This window comes from Theropithecus gelada, chromosome 15, assembly GCF_003255815.1.
Source record: "Theropithecus gelada isolate Dixy chromosome 15, Tgel_1.0, whole genome shotgun sequence".
Taxonomy (NCBI): Eukaryota; Metazoa; Chordata; class Mammalia; order Primates; family Cercopithecidae; genus Theropithecus; species Theropithecus gelada.
In genome coordinates, this window is record NC_037683.1 from 44,518,293 (window position 1) to 44,535,179 (window position 16,887).

At 40.4% G+C, this 16,887-nt stretch overlaps 1 protein-coding gene across 1 annotated transcript in view; it reads right to left on the reverse strand.

Annotated features, from left to right (window-relative positions):
- FRMPD1 (FERM and PDZ domain containing 1) overlaps nucleotides 1-16,887 on the reverse strand; it is a 100,130-nt gene that overhangs the window by 37,987 nt on the left and 45,256 nt on the right. Inside the window, exons 2-4 of the mRNA XM_025360041.1 lie at nucleotides 15,988-16,092; nucleotides 1,084-1,241; nucleotides 193-295 (exon numbers count right to left, since the gene is read on the reverse strand). Of these exons, the coding sequence (XP_025215826.1) occupies nucleotides 193-295; nucleotides 1,084-1,241; nucleotides 15,988-16,088 (362 nt within the window). The 5' untranslated portion in view covers nucleotides 16,089-16,092. The remainder of the gene's footprint in view (nucleotides 1-192; nucleotides 296-1,083; nucleotides 1,242-15,987; nucleotides 16,093-16,887) is intronic.

The window sequence follows — 16,887 nt, forward strand, 5'->3', positions numbered from 1 at the left end:
AAACCCGGGAGGCGGAGCTTGCAGTGAGCCGAGATCTGGCCACTGCACTCCAGCCTGGGCGGCAGAGCGAGACTCCGTCTCAAAAAAAAAAAAAAAAAAAAAATCAGGGGATCAGTTATGCCATTCCTGTTGCCCATCTTTGTTCTTTGATAATCTGTGCAATTCTGTATATGATGGAAGACCATTTAGTACCTGAGAATATCGACTGCTCGTTCCCAGGAAAGGTCTTCAGCAGGCTCATTGTTCATTTGGAGGATCTGATCACCAGGGAAAAGCTTGCCATGTGCAGAGCCTCCTGTTGGACAGAAAATAAGTAATTGGTGCTCACGCCGGGAGGACCCAGACTCCATGTGTAATAGCAGCACAGCTAAATGGCAGCCTGATCCAGTCCCCAGGGGCACTAGCTCACTACCCCACCTTCAGTCAGGCTTGGGCTCATGTGGATCTTAATCTTCCTGTTTATAAACCATGGATAAGATACCTATCATCTATCACCAACTTCCGGGGATGTTAGAAGACTGTCCTGAGAAAGAAAACTAGCCAGAACCTTCTAAATCAACAGAGTTGGCCAGTAAATCTACTCCATTCATCTCTAAAAAGCTCTGGTGTGTATGTGTGTGTAAATAGAAATTAATACATTTTCATGAATCCCAGATTAACACACCTCAAGTATGAAGACAAGCACTGGACTTTCCCCACCTGCTCCTCTCCACCCTCGTACAGCCTATATTTCACAAGGTTCAAGTGAAAACAAATCGATAGTTTCTATTACTGTCTGACCAGAAAGTATCCCCAGCTAGGAGCAGGTGGGGTTCAAAGAGGAGGGCTAGCTTAGCCAAATACTTTCACTGCCTCTGAGACCAGCCAGGGAGCCTGGGGTTTGGAGCGGCAAGTGCGCTTGAGGCTGCTCCCTCCCAGCATCAAAGTAAGGTGCAAAGCCCAAGACAGAATTAGGTGTGCCTTTTCTAACTTCCCAGGGTAGGATTTTCTGCATTTTGTTGTAGGATAGAGAGATCAGGGAGATTTGGGGCTATTTCCCCTTAAGAAACCAAACTTCTTTCTCATTTCCCAGTCATCCCCTACCTGCTGTGACAGCCACCACTGTAAGGGGAAGGCTCTCAGAAATGTGAAATCCGTAGTCCTGGAGGAGGGTGTCTTTGTCTATCTTTACTGTGTGCCGCACAGGGATGAGGGTCTGAGTTGGGTTCCTGGCGGGCCCATCAGCTGCAGCAACTTTAGCCCTGGAAGAGAATGACTATGTAAAAAACAGAAAGAGAAGACTCTGGTTGTTGGTCATGGACTGGGTCAGCCCTAAGCATCATGGAGAAAGATGCAAGCTGAGCAGAAACCATCTCTCCTCTTGAGATAAATAAGACACAAATGCCACTAGCAGAACTTAGGACTGTCCTCTAAAAGAGAAGTCATACAGACAGGCATTCTTAATGAGCTAATGTTAAATATCTAGAAAGCGCCCATGAAGTGCTATGGACACACAGAGACGGGGGAGAGCAGTTTCAACTTTGTAGGGCAGGGAATAGGGAATCAGGGACACATTTGGTACTCAGAAGAAGAGGTGGCATTTGAGCTGCACTCTGAGACATGTCTAGGGTATGCCTATATAGCCCAGATCCTGGCACACAGAAGATATTCAATAACTGCTGCTGAGTGAATCGATGGATGGATGGATGGATGGATGGATGGATGGATGGATGGATGGACTGACAGAAGGACAGGCAGACGGGCATCCCAGGCAGGATGTACTGCTGGAGTCAGAGGGACAGGAGAGGAAAAACATGGACAGTGAACAGAAACAAGGAGTTGTCAGGTTCAGATGTTTGATGATGGATAATTTTATAGCAAGATTTTGTCTTTGGTGATTTTTTTCTTTGTTTCTTTATGATGAATTTCGCTTCCCTTTAAGCTTTGTAACTGCAAGGATTCCAATATAAAATCTCGGATAGCAAGGATTCCCTCTATATCAATCTTTAAAACATGTATGTTCTTTAAAAGCAGGAAAGTTATATTTTCTATCTCTCAAATATTTTTAGGGAGTGACAAAGCAAGTCACAAGTTATTCTTCATTTGTCTGTGGTAAATGATTTTTCCCTCTAACAGTCAGTGGTTCTTTCTGAGGAAGATCAGATAGTGATGGGATGAGGTGTTTATTGTCATTATAAACAACAGAAATGTGAAGGAGTAACAGCTGTCTTGGGGCTCTGCAGTCAAGGTCTATCATTTATTCTCATCCATTTACCAAACACTGTCAGGAACCCTGCCTAATGCAATAGGCCCTCACTTATCTGAAAATCATCTCTCTCTTTTATAATGATCTCCAGTTTCAGCAAGGATCCGGAAATATGAAAAACTGTCTCACAGAGCCAAAATGTAAGTGACAAGCACAAGTCCAAAGTCTTGTGTACATTATCCACCAAGGATCCCCCCAGGCCCTGACTTAGAGCAAATTTAGGCTGTGTATGAAGAGATGACCCAGTCCACACAACCTAGACGCAGACAGAGTCGTTCTTGGAGGCCAGCATCAGGTAATACTGAGCTGGAGCAGCAGAGAGACCTAACGAGAGGGAAGAAACAGAAAACTGAAAATTCACACTGAATAAAGCCCATAGCTCTTCCTGATTTTTTTTTCATTCTTTCTTTTTCTTTTTTTCTTTTTTATTTTTTTGAGACAGGGTTTTACTCTGTCACTCAAGCTAGAGTGCAGTGGCATGATCTCAGCTCACTGAAGCCCCCCACTCCTGGGTTCAAGTGGTTCTCATGCCTCAGCCTCCCAAGTAGCTGGGACTACAGGCTCGTGCTACCACACTCAGTTAATTTTTTGTATTTTTAGTAGAGACGGGGTTTCACCATGTCGTCTAGGCTGGTCTCAATCTTCTGAGCTCAAGTGATCTGCCCCTCGTCCTCCCAAAGTGCTGCAATTACAGGCATGAGCCACCACACCCAGCCTATACCTGATTTTTAAAAAACTTTTAAAGCTATAAAAAGGTTTTTCTAAATGCAATCAACAATACTCTACACTGAAAGTCACAAATCAACATTTGACATTACAGGTGCAGTGCCTCATGCCTGTAATCCCAGCACTTTGGAAGGCTGAGCCTAGCTAATCACTTGAGTCCGGGAGTTCAAGACCAGCCTGGGCAACATGGCAAAACCCTGTCCCTACTAAAAATACAAAAAAATAGCTGGACGTGGTGGTGTACACCTGTGGTCCTAGCTACTCAGGAGGCTGAGGTTGCAGTGAGCTGAGATCACGCCACTGCTCTCCAGCCTGGGTGACAGAGTGAGACTATCTCAAAAACAAACAAACAATTTGGTGTTAAATTTTTTTAACAACAGGATAAGGATACCCTAGACTTACTTCTATTTAATGTAGCAGGTTAAATGCTAATAATAGTTATCAGGGAAGGAAAAATGAAAAGAGAAATAATGAGCATAGGAATGGAAAAGTACCACCTTATTTCTTGTTTTGTAGCAGATGACATTCACACAGAAAATGATGAACAAAGAAAATTTCTAGTGCCAAAAGATAAGTTTAGTGGAGATGCAGGATAGAAACACAAAACACAGCCACAAAAAGCATTAAACAATTCATTAAAAGCACATTAGCTAAATGTACATTTGTTGTTAGGCATTCTTAATGAGTGAATGCTAAATATCTAGAAAATGCCAAGAAAGAATTCAAGTAACAAAACTAGTGAGGTGTACTAATGTAATGCAGGGGAAGAAGGATTTATTTAAAGTAAATAATATAACTGTCCTTAAAGCAATAAAGGAAGACACAATAATTGGGTTAAAGTTATGCTGGGTTCCTGGATGGAAACACTAAGTATCAAAAAAAGAAAACAAAAGTTCTAAATTAAATAGAGATTTAATGTAATATCAATAAAAAATTCTTCCAGATTAAAAAACAACTTGACAAATTGATGGTAATCACAGCAATAACAACAATAATAATAACATTTATGAATACTAACTATATTTTAGGGAGTGATTTAACATATATATATATCTCTCACTCAACCCTCAAAATAAACTTGTGAGGTGGGTACAATTATTATTCCTGTTTTATAGTTAAAAAGACTAAATCTTGCTCTGAGAGATTTTAACTTGCTTAAAGACACACAGCTGGGAAGCAGGTGTCAAATTGGGGTTACTTTCTTCAATAGGCACACTAGCGCAACTTCTAGAGCAGTGCGGTCCAAATGAAATACACACACCACACACGTAAATTTAAGTTTTCTAATAGCTACACAAAAACAGGAAAGAAAAATAAGTGAAATAAATTTTAATAACATATATTTTATTTAACTCGATATATCCAAAATAGTATCATCATTTCAACTTGTAATTAATACACAAAATTATTGATGATTTTGCATTCTTTCATATTAAGTCTTTGAAATCCAGTGTCTATTTCACACTTACAGCACATATCAATTTGAACTCTAAATTTCTATCAGAAATACTTAGATTTCAGAAAAGTTACAGTTGAAAAGTAAGCACTCCTTTCAGACAAAGGCAATAATCGAAACTGCATGGTGTGGCTTTCACCAATGAAACTGAATAGAAATTCTAGAAAGTCCTTTAAGTGTCTGGAAGTTTCCTAAAAGACTAAACATGGTGTACAACACGATCCAGTAATTCCACTCCTGGGTATGTACCGGAGAGAAATGAAAATACATGTCCACACAAAAACTTGCACATGAATATTTATAGTAGCATTTTCTATAAATATCCAAAAGTGAAAACAACTCAAATATCCATCAACTAATAACATGGATAAATAAAATACAGTATTCCACAACAGAATATTTGGCAATGAAAAGGAATGAAACATGGATGAATCTGGCTAAGTGAAAGCCAGTCACAAATGACCACATATTGTATGAGTCCATTAATGTGAAATATCTAGAATAGACTAATCTATAGAGACAGAAGGTAGATTAGTGGTTGTCCAAGGCTTCAGGGAGGGAGGTTTGGGAGGTTTGGGAGTCACTGCTAATAGGTATGGGTTTCTTTTGTGGGGGATGAAAACCTTCCAAAATGGACTCGTGGCAGTTGCAGATCTCTGTGAATACACTAAGAACCATTGAACTGTACACTTCACATGGGTGAATTGTATGGTATCTAAATTATCTATCAATAAAGCAGTTGAAAATAAGTAAATAAAAAAATCCTGAAGTGGGGAAAGCTTATAATACAAATATATGAAGAACGGGCATAAATACATATAGTAGATACCCACATTTCACATGCTCAAAGCAAGTGAATTGACAACTCTCACATGAAGAAAGCAAGCTGGAAATTGACACAGAAAATGTACAACCTTATTAAAGAAGCACACCCGAAAGGGCTATGGAGTACTATTATGTGTCATACCAAATATGAATAAAAATAATAAGGCCCAACACGTACTAGTCCTGAGATTAAAGCACGACAATACAAACTGGCAATTCAATCTCTCTAGGAAATCATTGGTGAAACTGTAACATTAATTTAAATTTTAAATTTGATCTTCTGTTTCCATGTTGACTGGTATTCCTTGAAGTGATGACCACAAAGGAAAAAATATCATATTGTTTATCCTGGACCACGAGTTCCTAGAAGACAAGGGTGGCACCCATTCATCTCCGTGTCTCCCATGGCTAGTAAAGTTCTAGAACAGAGTATGAGCTCAATAAACCCTGGCTCTTGAGTATTGAAAAATATCAACCTCAGCTTTATTTAGAATAGTGGGAAAACTCAAAACAACCTGACAGGGAATAGATAAACCAAACACAACAAAGAATGACCTCAAAGACCCTACATCAAAAAGTATTATGGGCCTATAAGCTTCAGACATACAAAGAAACACAAGCTAGAAAATACCCTTCCATAGCACTGTGTAAGCTATTGTTTACCTTTCCTAAGTGAGAGCTGGAATTATTCTCCTCCTAATAATTCCCCACCATCCACAGAACAAAAGCCAAACTCCTCAACCTTGCCCTCATGGACCTGTGTCCTGAGGCTTCAGTCCCTAGCCAGCATCCACCCACCACTCCCCTTCCCAGGCCTTCACTCCAGACTGATCTTACCTACTACACGAGTTTTACCCCTGGGCCTCAGCTCACACAACTACCTCTGTAGAAAGTGTGAGGCCAAGTCAAGGTCCAGCTCAAAGGTCACATCTTTTTTATCTGATTTCCTAGCCTGATGTAAATTCTCTCATCTTGGAGCTCTGACCCTCTCTTATGGCCCCGAGTACCCCAACCTTTATTTAAAGTTATCTGACTCCATATAGTGTTACTCGTAACAGACTATTTATTCCTTGGAAACAGGAATCACATTTTATCCACCTCTGCATTTCTCACACTGTCAAGTGAAGATCTTTGCTCACAGGAAGCAACAGTGCTTATTGGGCAAATAAATGAGCAAAATACTGTACACATCTAATATGGTACTATGTAGAATATAGTTGCTATATTAGTTGTACCTCTAATATAATTAGCAAAAGGTGAAAATGCATATACAACAAGTAATAAACAGCAATTTGAATATAAGTAACAGAGATGAAAGTTTGTCATTTTTCTTTTGTTTGCTCAACCCTATGACTATTGCCCTAATCAGAACTTATCTTCTCCAGGTCTCAGAGCTCAGTAAATGGTATCATAGGGATAATGACAATTGCTCAAGCCAGAATCCCAGAGTCATCCTTGACTTTCCCTGACTCTCATCCTTCAAATCACTCACAACATGAGAAGATCTCAAAAAGGGTCAATTTCTTTCCGTCTCCACAGCCACCATTCTGTTTCGGGCCCCCCATCACCAGCCCTCCTGACAGGTTTCTACTAGGCTACTAACTGGTCTCCCCACTTTCCATTCTCGTCTCCCCTGAATGATTCTCCATCTAGCCGCCAGACTGATTTTATAAACACAATTCTGTTCCTGTGTCTCCCCTGACTGAACGGCCTAATCCAAAATCCTGAATATGGCTTAATACAGCTCCTGCCCATCACTCCAGCCTCCAGGACCAAGCCATTCATTCTCTTTGATATTTTTGTTCCAGCCAAACTAGTCTCCTCTAAGTTCCTCAAACACATTGGCCTTTGGACAAGCTCTTCCCTCTGTCTAGAATAACTCACCTGCCTCCAAAACACACACACACACACACACACACACGCCTTGCTCAACATATCCAATCATGCTCTCTACCTGCCCAACTCCTATTCAGTCTTCGGATTTTGGCGGAAACATCTCCTTCTACTAAATGCACCTACAGACCAGTGCAAAGTCTCTTGTCCTCTCTGGACTAGTTTGTGCAGCAAGAACCACATATTTCTTGTCCCATGTGCTGAACTCAGTACCAGTCATAGAGTAGGGCTTAATAATTGTTTGGAGAACAAAACAAAGAACAAACCTTACTACAGGGTTTCAACAGAATCCATTTTGATGCTTTTCAAATGGGCAGGCTCCGTTATCTTCCATTTGGAAGACTGCGGTCCTCCACAATGGTGGACAAATGACATTGCACTGTATTGACTAATCCCTGGACAGTGTCAGTGGCTTTGGCCCAAAGTCTGGATTTGACATTTTCCCCAAAGGCCATGTTCTAGCTTTTGTTTGGAAAGGGATTAACCTAAGTACATGACCAAACCGTGGCCTCTCCTCATAGAGAACATTTAATATTGACAGTAAGCTAAAGGAAATGATCTCTGTAACAAAATTTCCTCCTCTGAAGCATCTTATAAATATCAAACTAAGCACTGATCTCAAAACATATTTCTGCTGCCTTTGTAATCGCTTCAAACCATAAATGTGAGGTCATTTCTGTGATCTTACACTGGAAGAACAGAAGCCCTAGAGTTACACTAATGAAATTCCTGCCAGATAACTAGATCTCCCCTAAGGTAGAACCAGAACAAACATGTTACATTTATCATGAAAACAGTCTCATGTAGATGAATTCTACTTTTCATAGCTCATAAGTTTATATTGAGCTGGTTAATAACACTGAAAAGGAAAGCTACCAGATGGATACTGATTGCACTTCAAATGTTCTCTGGCTTTCTGTCTGCTCTCTGATATGTCGGAAAATATATTCTACCTCTATCCTGTAACAACAAAGAATTCACCTCCCAGTTCCAGCAGGATGTGGAGAAACAATTTTGAATCTATGTTTAAACACTTTATTATGTTCAGCTTGAGTGATTTTAAAAGCTAAATCTGGTATAAACTGGATTTCATAATGTAAAGACTATTCAGAGAAAACAGAAATAGAGGCAGCAGTCTGTACCAGAAGGAAATGTAGCATGTAATCACAATCATAGGAATGTGCTTGTGGTTGTAACAATTTCTAGGGGGCCATTCACGGTGGAGATTGTGAGGGTAGTGCTCCTACGGTTGAAAGGAGAAATTCTTCCATTATTACTTTAAAAACAGGATTCAGGAAATAATGGCAACTCTGCAGATGTAGTCCAGGAGCCTTCCAGGCTATCCTCAAATCTTTCTACTTTTGCCTATGGGTCAAGACACAATAAAAAAAATTGGTGCCTGAAAGGGTCTTTCTACACCATTAAAAGTATTAGAGGCCGGGCGCGGTGGCTCAAGCCTGTAATCCCAGCACTTTGGGAGGCTGAGACGGGTGGATCACGAGGTCAGGAGATCGAGACCATCCTGGCTAACACGGTGAAACCCCGTCTCTACTAAAAACTACAAAAAACTAGCCAGGCGGGCGCCTGTAGTCCCAGCTACTCGGGAGGCTGAGGCAGGAGAATGGCGTAAACCCAGGAGGCAGAGCTTGCAATGAGCTGAGATCCGGCCACTGCACTCCAGCCTGGGTGACAGAGCCAGACTCCATCTCAAAAAAAAAAAAAAAAAAAAGGTATTAGAAAGGTCAATAGTATTAGAAAGGTTTTAACAAAACCATTTTTAAAATTAATACATAGACTACTTATAGTTGTAATAATCAAGTAAGTTTGGAAAGTGTGTAAAACCAGCAGCAAGGGCTTCTGAAACTAACATGCCAACATGTGTGTATATGTGTGTGTGTGTATGCACATATGTGTGCATTGTGTGCCTGTGTGCACACATGCGTGGTTGTGTACACATGTATGCATGTATGTGCCTTGTGTCATTGTGTGTGTAGATATGCATGTATGTTCATTAGTATTAACATTCAAGATAAGTTCAAAGAAATCCTCTTTTCAAGCCCTGAGGATACAACCAAGCAGTGAAGAAAGCACAAAGTTGCATTAAGTTCTTTATGCTTCTTTAGATCTTGCTTTATAAAACTAACATTTCTAGATTAAGCATAAGAGAATTTAGTAAATCTTGGTGGGGTGTGGTGACTCACGCCTGTAATCCTAGCACTTTGGGAGTCTGAGGTAGGCAGATCACTTCAGATCAGGAGTTCAAGACCAGCCTGGGCAACATGGTGAAACCCTGTCTCTTCCAAAAATACAAAAATTAGCTGGGTGTGGTGGTGCATGCCTGTAATCCCAGCTACTCGGGAGGCTGAGGCACGAGAATCACTTGAACCCAGGAGGTGCCAGTTGCAGTGAGCCAAGATCACAATACTGTACTCCAGCCTGGGCAACAGAGCAAGACCCTATCTCAAAAGAAAGAAAGAAAAGAAAAGAAAAGAAAAGAAAGAAAGAAAGAAAGAAAGAAAGAAAGAAAGAAAGAAAGAAAGAAAGAAAGAAAGAAAGAAAGAAAGAAACAGACAGAATGAATTCAGTAAATCTCATGCTTATTTGTTTTAATAGCATAATAAAATGATTCTAAAGTTCATATGACAGAATAGATGGGTAAGAGTAAAAGCATTGAAAATGAAGAGTAATAAAAGCTTAGTTTAATAGGCAATGAGGCTGGTCACGGTGGCTCACGCCTGTAATCTCAGCATTTTGGGAGGCTGAGGCCAGTGGATCACTTGAAGTCAGGAGTTCAAGACCAGCCTGGCCAACATGATGAAACACTGCCTCTACTAAAAATACAAAAATTAGGCTGGGCATGGTGGCTCACGCGTATAATCCTAGCACTTTGGAAGGTCAAGGTGGGCGGATCACCTGAGGTCAGGAGTATGAGACTAGTCTGACCAACATGGAGAAACCTTGTCTCTACTAAAAATACAAAAATTAGCCAGGCATGGTGGCACATGCCTGTAACTCCAGCTACTCGGGAGGCTGAGGCAGGAGAATCACTTGAACCCATGAGGCGGAGGTCGCGGTGAGCCAAGGTCATGCTGTTGCACCCTAGCCTGGGCAACAAGAGCGAAACCCATCTCAAAAATAAATAAATAAATAAATACAAAAATTAGCCGGGTGTGGTGGTGCATGCCTGTAATCCCAGCTACACGGGTGGCTGAAGCAGGAGAATTGCTTGAACCCAGGAGGTGCAGGTTGCAGTGAGCCAAGATCGCACCACTGCACTCCAGACTGGGCTACAGAGGGAAACTGTATCTCAAAAAAATAAAAGGATAATGAGATGCATAATACTATTATAATGTAAGTAATTTTAATACAGCTGTGTAAAAGTAGGCAGTTAGATCAATGAAACAGAATAGCCAGCCCACAAACAGGTCCAATCTCCCACTCACAGATGCCAGAACTTCACATACAATAAAGGAGGGGTCAGTAAAGAATGAATCAAGAAGGCAAAGATCACTCACAGTTAATGGTGATATGAATGACTACTTACTATTTTGGAAAAAAACCCAGTTAGATCATCATCTCCTAGCATATACTAAAATAAACTCCAACTTAAATAATTAAACATAAACATTTTAAGCTATTAAATTGAATTGAAAATTAAACTTTTATTGGATGAAGATTTTTATAAGCTTAGAAGCAATGAAAGAAATTGTGAAGGAAAAGAATCCCATTTAACTATGTAAAAATGGAAACTTCTGGAAAGAAAAACTTGGTATTATTATTATTATTAGTTTTGAGATGGAGTCTCACTTTGTTGCCCAGGCTGGAGTGCAGTGGCTCACACAACCTCCGCCTCCTGGGTTCAAGAGATTTTCCTGCCTCAGCCTTCTGAGTAGCTGGGACTACAGATGCGCGCCACCATGCCTGGCTAATTTTTGTATTTTTAGTAGAGATGGGGTTTCACTATGTTGGCCAGGCTGGTCTCGAACTCCTGACCTTGTGATCCGCCCACCTCGGCCTCCCAAAATGCTGGGATTACAGGCTTGAGACACGACGCCCAGCTGAAAAATTGGTATTATTAAGTGGAAAAATATATTATCATCAAGTCTTTGTCATTTTATCACTTCTGTAGTCACACAAAGCTAATAAGAAGACAACAATTTGATTGAAAGCAAATAGTTAAAAATTAGTTTATGATGTAATGTCACTGTGTTGCAGCTTTTATTAAGCAGTTTGCATTGCATGGTTTACATAGAAATTCAAAACACGTCACAGAGACCGTTTGGGAGGTTAGCTATTTCTAAAAGAACACTGATACTGTAAATGTTATTTTCTTGTTGGAAAACAAAATCGAGTGGTAACAGAGGAGTCATCCTTATCATATCTGCACAATTTCCCATTCCTATAATTATAGGTCTCACCAGTTCACTCCTACCCAAGCATGGACACTCATTTAAACTAAGGGCTACCAACTGAATTTGACTAATGAATGTAGCAATAAGCACCTACTGAAAATTAATCTAAAATGTAAGAAATCACAGGAACTTTGAAAGTTGACACCACTCCTCTGTAAAATACCTGTTTAAGAGTCTCTATAAAGCTCTAACATTACCCTGTGTGTATAAAAGTTATCAATTTGTTTAGTAATGCCTGGAAATGGAAATGGTTATTTTTGACTAATTTACTCCTAGACAACTCACTTAGGGCCACAGATAAAGTTTAAATTTTATGGGAAAAAAATGCCAATGACAAGTAAAGCAAGTATAACTGGCTGAAATGACTGAGTTTTTAAAAGTCAGAAAAAAACAGAATTGCTAAAATATGCATGTAAAATTATGTGACTACAGATGCATATCTGTGTTTCTTCTTTCTGCACTATGGAAGTCATTTCAATACACTTCCTTGATTTCTTGCCCCAGCTACCAGGAAATTCAGGGCTAATGTTAGTATTCAAATGCTAAATCCTTAAGTCTGATTGGTTTGCAATCTATTTCTAACATTTCTTATTTTAATTTTCCCATGTTTTAAAACTGTAATCATTAAAAATTCCTTTTGGAAGAAGGAGGGATGGGCATTTAAAATATATTTCAATGAGTAATACAGTCCCCTACTATGAAAGCCCTTAATCATTAAAAATTTATTGAATGTCTGTTACATACTATGGACTCTGTCAGGGCTGAGGATACTTTGTGAAACAAAACAGTCAGGGTCCCTGGTCTCATACATGACAGGAAGGTTGGGGGAGAAAAGCCATATGATGGCAGAGGTGATAATGAACAGGTAAATAAATATATACATAATTATAAAGTGTGATGAGCAGGTAAGTACCCTGGAGGAAACAAGCAAGAGAATGGACTCCCTGTGCTTTGGGTGGTCAGGAAAGGCCTCTTAAAGAAGGTGATGTTTAAATTTAACCTGATGAAGAAGGATCTGCCATAAAAAGGGGAAGTAAAAGAACTTTCCAGGCCAACTGAACAGCAAGTGCAAAATCCCTGAGATAGGAAAGACCTCGATGAGTTCTGGATACTTTTAAAAAAGCAAAACAATGGAGAATGGTGAGCAATGAAGGAAGAGGAGCAAGGTGAGGCTGGACAGTTGGGCTGGGGACAGACTGTGAAGAGACTTGTAGGTTATGGCAAAATGGTAGGTGAGCCACCAAATGGTTCGGGGTGGGGTAGGGTGGGGTAGAGCTGGGAGCTAGCATGGGACAGGAACATTTTACATTTTGAAAAGTCCACTATAGCTGCAGACTAGAGAATCAGCTGGAACAGGGAAAAAGCAAGTGAGTGATCCTTGCAGGGCTCCCAGGGACAGAGAGGTGGACAGTTCTGAAGGCAAACTGACAGGAGCTGCTGATGGGGTGGGGGCAGGGGATTCAAGGAGTCAGGATGATGCTCAGGTTTCTTGACTAGGCAACAAGGTGGTAGGTGGTACCATTTAGTCTATCCCTAGGAAATGAAATTATTTACCCCATGCTCAGCTTTTTCAGTTATTGATCATTTTCTAGTAATCTAAGGACACCAAGGATTAGAGATGAGAAAAAATTCATGCAAGGCTACAAATGATTTATCCTAGAAACATGGAAATTATGTCTTCCATGGGCACTGACAGGAAACTTTCTCTCTTTGTTTTTCTCTTTCTCAGGCACTTGGAAAGCAAAACTCCCTAGACACAAGGGAAGATGTTTAATATCATTAACCACCAGGGAAATGCAGACAAAAACCCCAATGGGACACCACTCCACACCCACTAGGATGGCTACAATAAAAGAGATAACAGCAAGTGTTGACAAAGATGTAGAGGCACTGGAACTCTCATATACCGCTGGTGGAAATGTAGAATTGTATGGCCACTCTGGGAAACAGTCTAGCAGTTCCTCAAAAGACTAAACACATAGTTGTTATGTGGCCCAACTATTCCACTTCTAAGTATATACTCAGGAGAACTGAAAATATATGTTCAAACAAAAACTTTTACACAAATGTTCATGGCAGCATTATTCATAATTGTCCAAAAGTGGAAACAACTCAAATGCTCATATCACATACATGTCTGTCTATCTATCTATCTATCTATCTATCTATTCTTATTTGGCTTTATATATCAACCCAAATGTTTATGTTAAATCAACTGATGAAATGAACAAAGAAAATATTCCATAATGGAATATTATTTGACAATAAAACAGAATGAAATACCAATTCACACTATGACATGTCATACTGATCTATGTCATTATGATAAGCAAAATAAGATAAGCAAAAGAAGAACACATTATGCTAAGTAAAATAATATTTTATGCTAAGCAAAAGAAGCAAGTCACAAAAGAACACATACTGTATAATTCCATTTATGTGAAATATCCAAGATAGGCAAATCTATAGAGATAGAAAGTAGCATGGTGGCACGTGCCTGCAGTACCAGCTATGTGGGAGGCTGAGACACGAGAATTGCTTGAACCTGGGAGGCAGAGGCTGTAGTGACCTGAGATTGCACCACTGCACTCCACCCTGGGCAACAGAGTGAGACTGTCTCAAAAAAGAATAAAAGAAAGTAAATTAGTGGTTACCTGGGACTGGCAGAGGGGAGAATAGGAAGTGACTGCTAAGGGGCACAGGGTTTCTTTTTATAGTATTGAAAATGCCCTAAAATTAGATTGGGGTGATGGTTGTCACCTTTCATTTACAGTCTGTGAGAAGGCAAGATGTTAAGAGAGTTCCCAGGTCAAATATCTAGGCAACGTCAAGTTAAACAGGTCTCTTTTTCTGCAGGACTTCTCAGAGCCTTTAATCTGTATTATGTGCATAATGTGTATAATAAATCACCAAGTCAGGGGAGGCAGAAGTAGGATATAAGATGCATCATTTCTCAAACATATATGGCCACAGAATCTCTTCTAATGGAGCAGCATCACACAGCACTAGGTTTTGCAGACCCCACTGTGGGAAACAATGTGCTTAGCAGCTTTTCCATTCATTCATCAAGCACTACCTGACCACCTACAACACTCATGCAAGACAATCACTTTTGGGCTATAGAGATGAGGCCAGTCCTTCCCTGACCTCACAGAAGGCAGGTCTAGAAAGGAAATGAATGGGCTCCAATAAGTTGAAGGCACCAGGGGGAGCACAATGCCAATGCTACAAATAAAACACTATGGGGTCCCATGGAGAAATTCATCCTGACTCTACACTGAGGAACACTTCATGGAAGACCCAGCACTTCGGCCAGGCCTTCAGCTGTGGGGGGTTCTGGCCACATGGAGATGGGAGGAAGGGATCTGGCCCAGGAGCCCAGGTCCAAGGGGTGAAAGAGAAGACAGGGTGCTTGTAGTAGAACAATAAATGTTCCCTTTAGCTGGAGCACACTGTGAAGGAAGCAGAAGACAAATAGCTGGAAAGGATTGCGGCTTCAAATGTCAGACCAAAAGTGTTTAAGCTTCCTCCTAAATGGGGACCCATCCAAGCTTTCTGAGCATGGGGTAAGAGTGGTCCTAAACAAGTCACTCTTTGAGCCTGAGGTGTTTCATCTGTAAAATGGAGCTAATTCTACCAGCCGCATTTTATCTGACCTCGGTGAGTGAGGATCACAGAACTTGGCCACAAGGCAGTGGAGCCCTGAGCAAAGTTTATTTCTCAGCAGCAGAACAGCTGTTTCCAGTTCCTTTGGAAGAATGTGTGTCTCAGAAACACCTGACACGTGATATTTCATCTCTGTGGCAGAGCCAGATGGGAAATCCAAGCAAAAATGAACGCTTGGAAACAGAACATATCTGAAAGTTCTCCTGTAGCAGACAAATCAGATCTGTATTTGATTTCATTTTATTTTCTTTAGAATGACATAGGGACTGCAAGGAAGGAACAGCCACTGGAAATGAAGACACGGAAAGAATATAAACAGCAGATTGCCTGACTTTCATGTCAAGTACTAAGACAAGAGGTGTGTGTGTGTGTGTGTGTGTGTGTGAGAGAGAGAAACAGAGAGATCAAAAGAGTGTATGTGTGAGTGTGTGCTCCAGAGAGTGTATATGCATGTGTGTACGAGTATGTATGAGTGTATTTCTGTGTGTATGTCTGTGTATGAATATGTTTGTAAATGTTGTAAATGTGTATGAGAGTTGCAGTAAGTATGTCTGTGTGTGTGTAGGTACATGTTCGGGGTAGGGTACAGGGAAAAGCACTCCAGCAAAATTGCTGACTTGTTTACACTGCTCCCACCATATGGTGTAAGAACAAAGCAAGCCGGAGACAGCGATCCCAAGGTGCGGCCAGGACCGGCACAAGCTCCTCCCCCTGAGACTCCAAACCTTTATAGATAGAAATCTCTGCAAACCCAGGAGCCTTACCGGGCCGAGCTGTCCCGGGAGCGCCGAAGCCATCTTGCCACCATTTGTTCTATTCTATGTGCTTTCCGTGTTTGGAATAAACTGGTCTCCAGCTCTTCCATTTACCTAAAAGGAAGAAGAGTGTTCTTAAGGTGCTAACCAAAATATTATAAAGAGGATTTTGATAAATCAGGATGATGCTCCCTTTATTTGCCCATTGTAAGACACACTGATAAAATAACTAGCGTTCTCCTTTTGTCTAAAATCAACATAAACAGGTGCTCAGTGTCCACAGAGTGAACAACTTGAGCAACCCTCAATCTTGCAGCAAACAGACTGGGTTTGTGTCTTAAACAGTTAAACATAAGGATGAGAGAGTAAAATAGATAACATTTCTCAAACTTTGTGACTGTGACCCATAGGAAGAAATATGCCTTACCATGTGACACTGTCCTTCCCTCTCCCAACTATGTGTGCAACCCTGGACAATGCGGTTCAGTTTTGCCTGCATCAGGAACCCCATGGACATGGAAGCATTCTTCATCACGTTGTGCAGATTCCTCTGAGCGCTGCTGCTTTTGTTCAATCTTTTATATTTAATTTTTGAATAAGTATTTCACTTACATAATTCAACACTAGCTTATAAAAAAGATATACAGTTACTGTATTGTGTGCTTAAAAATTTAAGAGGGTAGATCTCAAGTTAAGTGTTCTTATCACAATAAAAAATATGTAGACAGTGAAAAGTCTGTCTTATACCCTTCCTTGCTCCCACCCACCCAGTTCCCATGCCCATACGTAATCACTGCTCTTGTTCTCCATTTGTCCTTCCAGAGTTTCTTTTCTTTCTTTCTTTCTTTCTTTCTTTCTTTCTTTCTTTTTTTTTTTTTTTTTTTTTTTTTTTTTTTTTTTTTTTTGTTT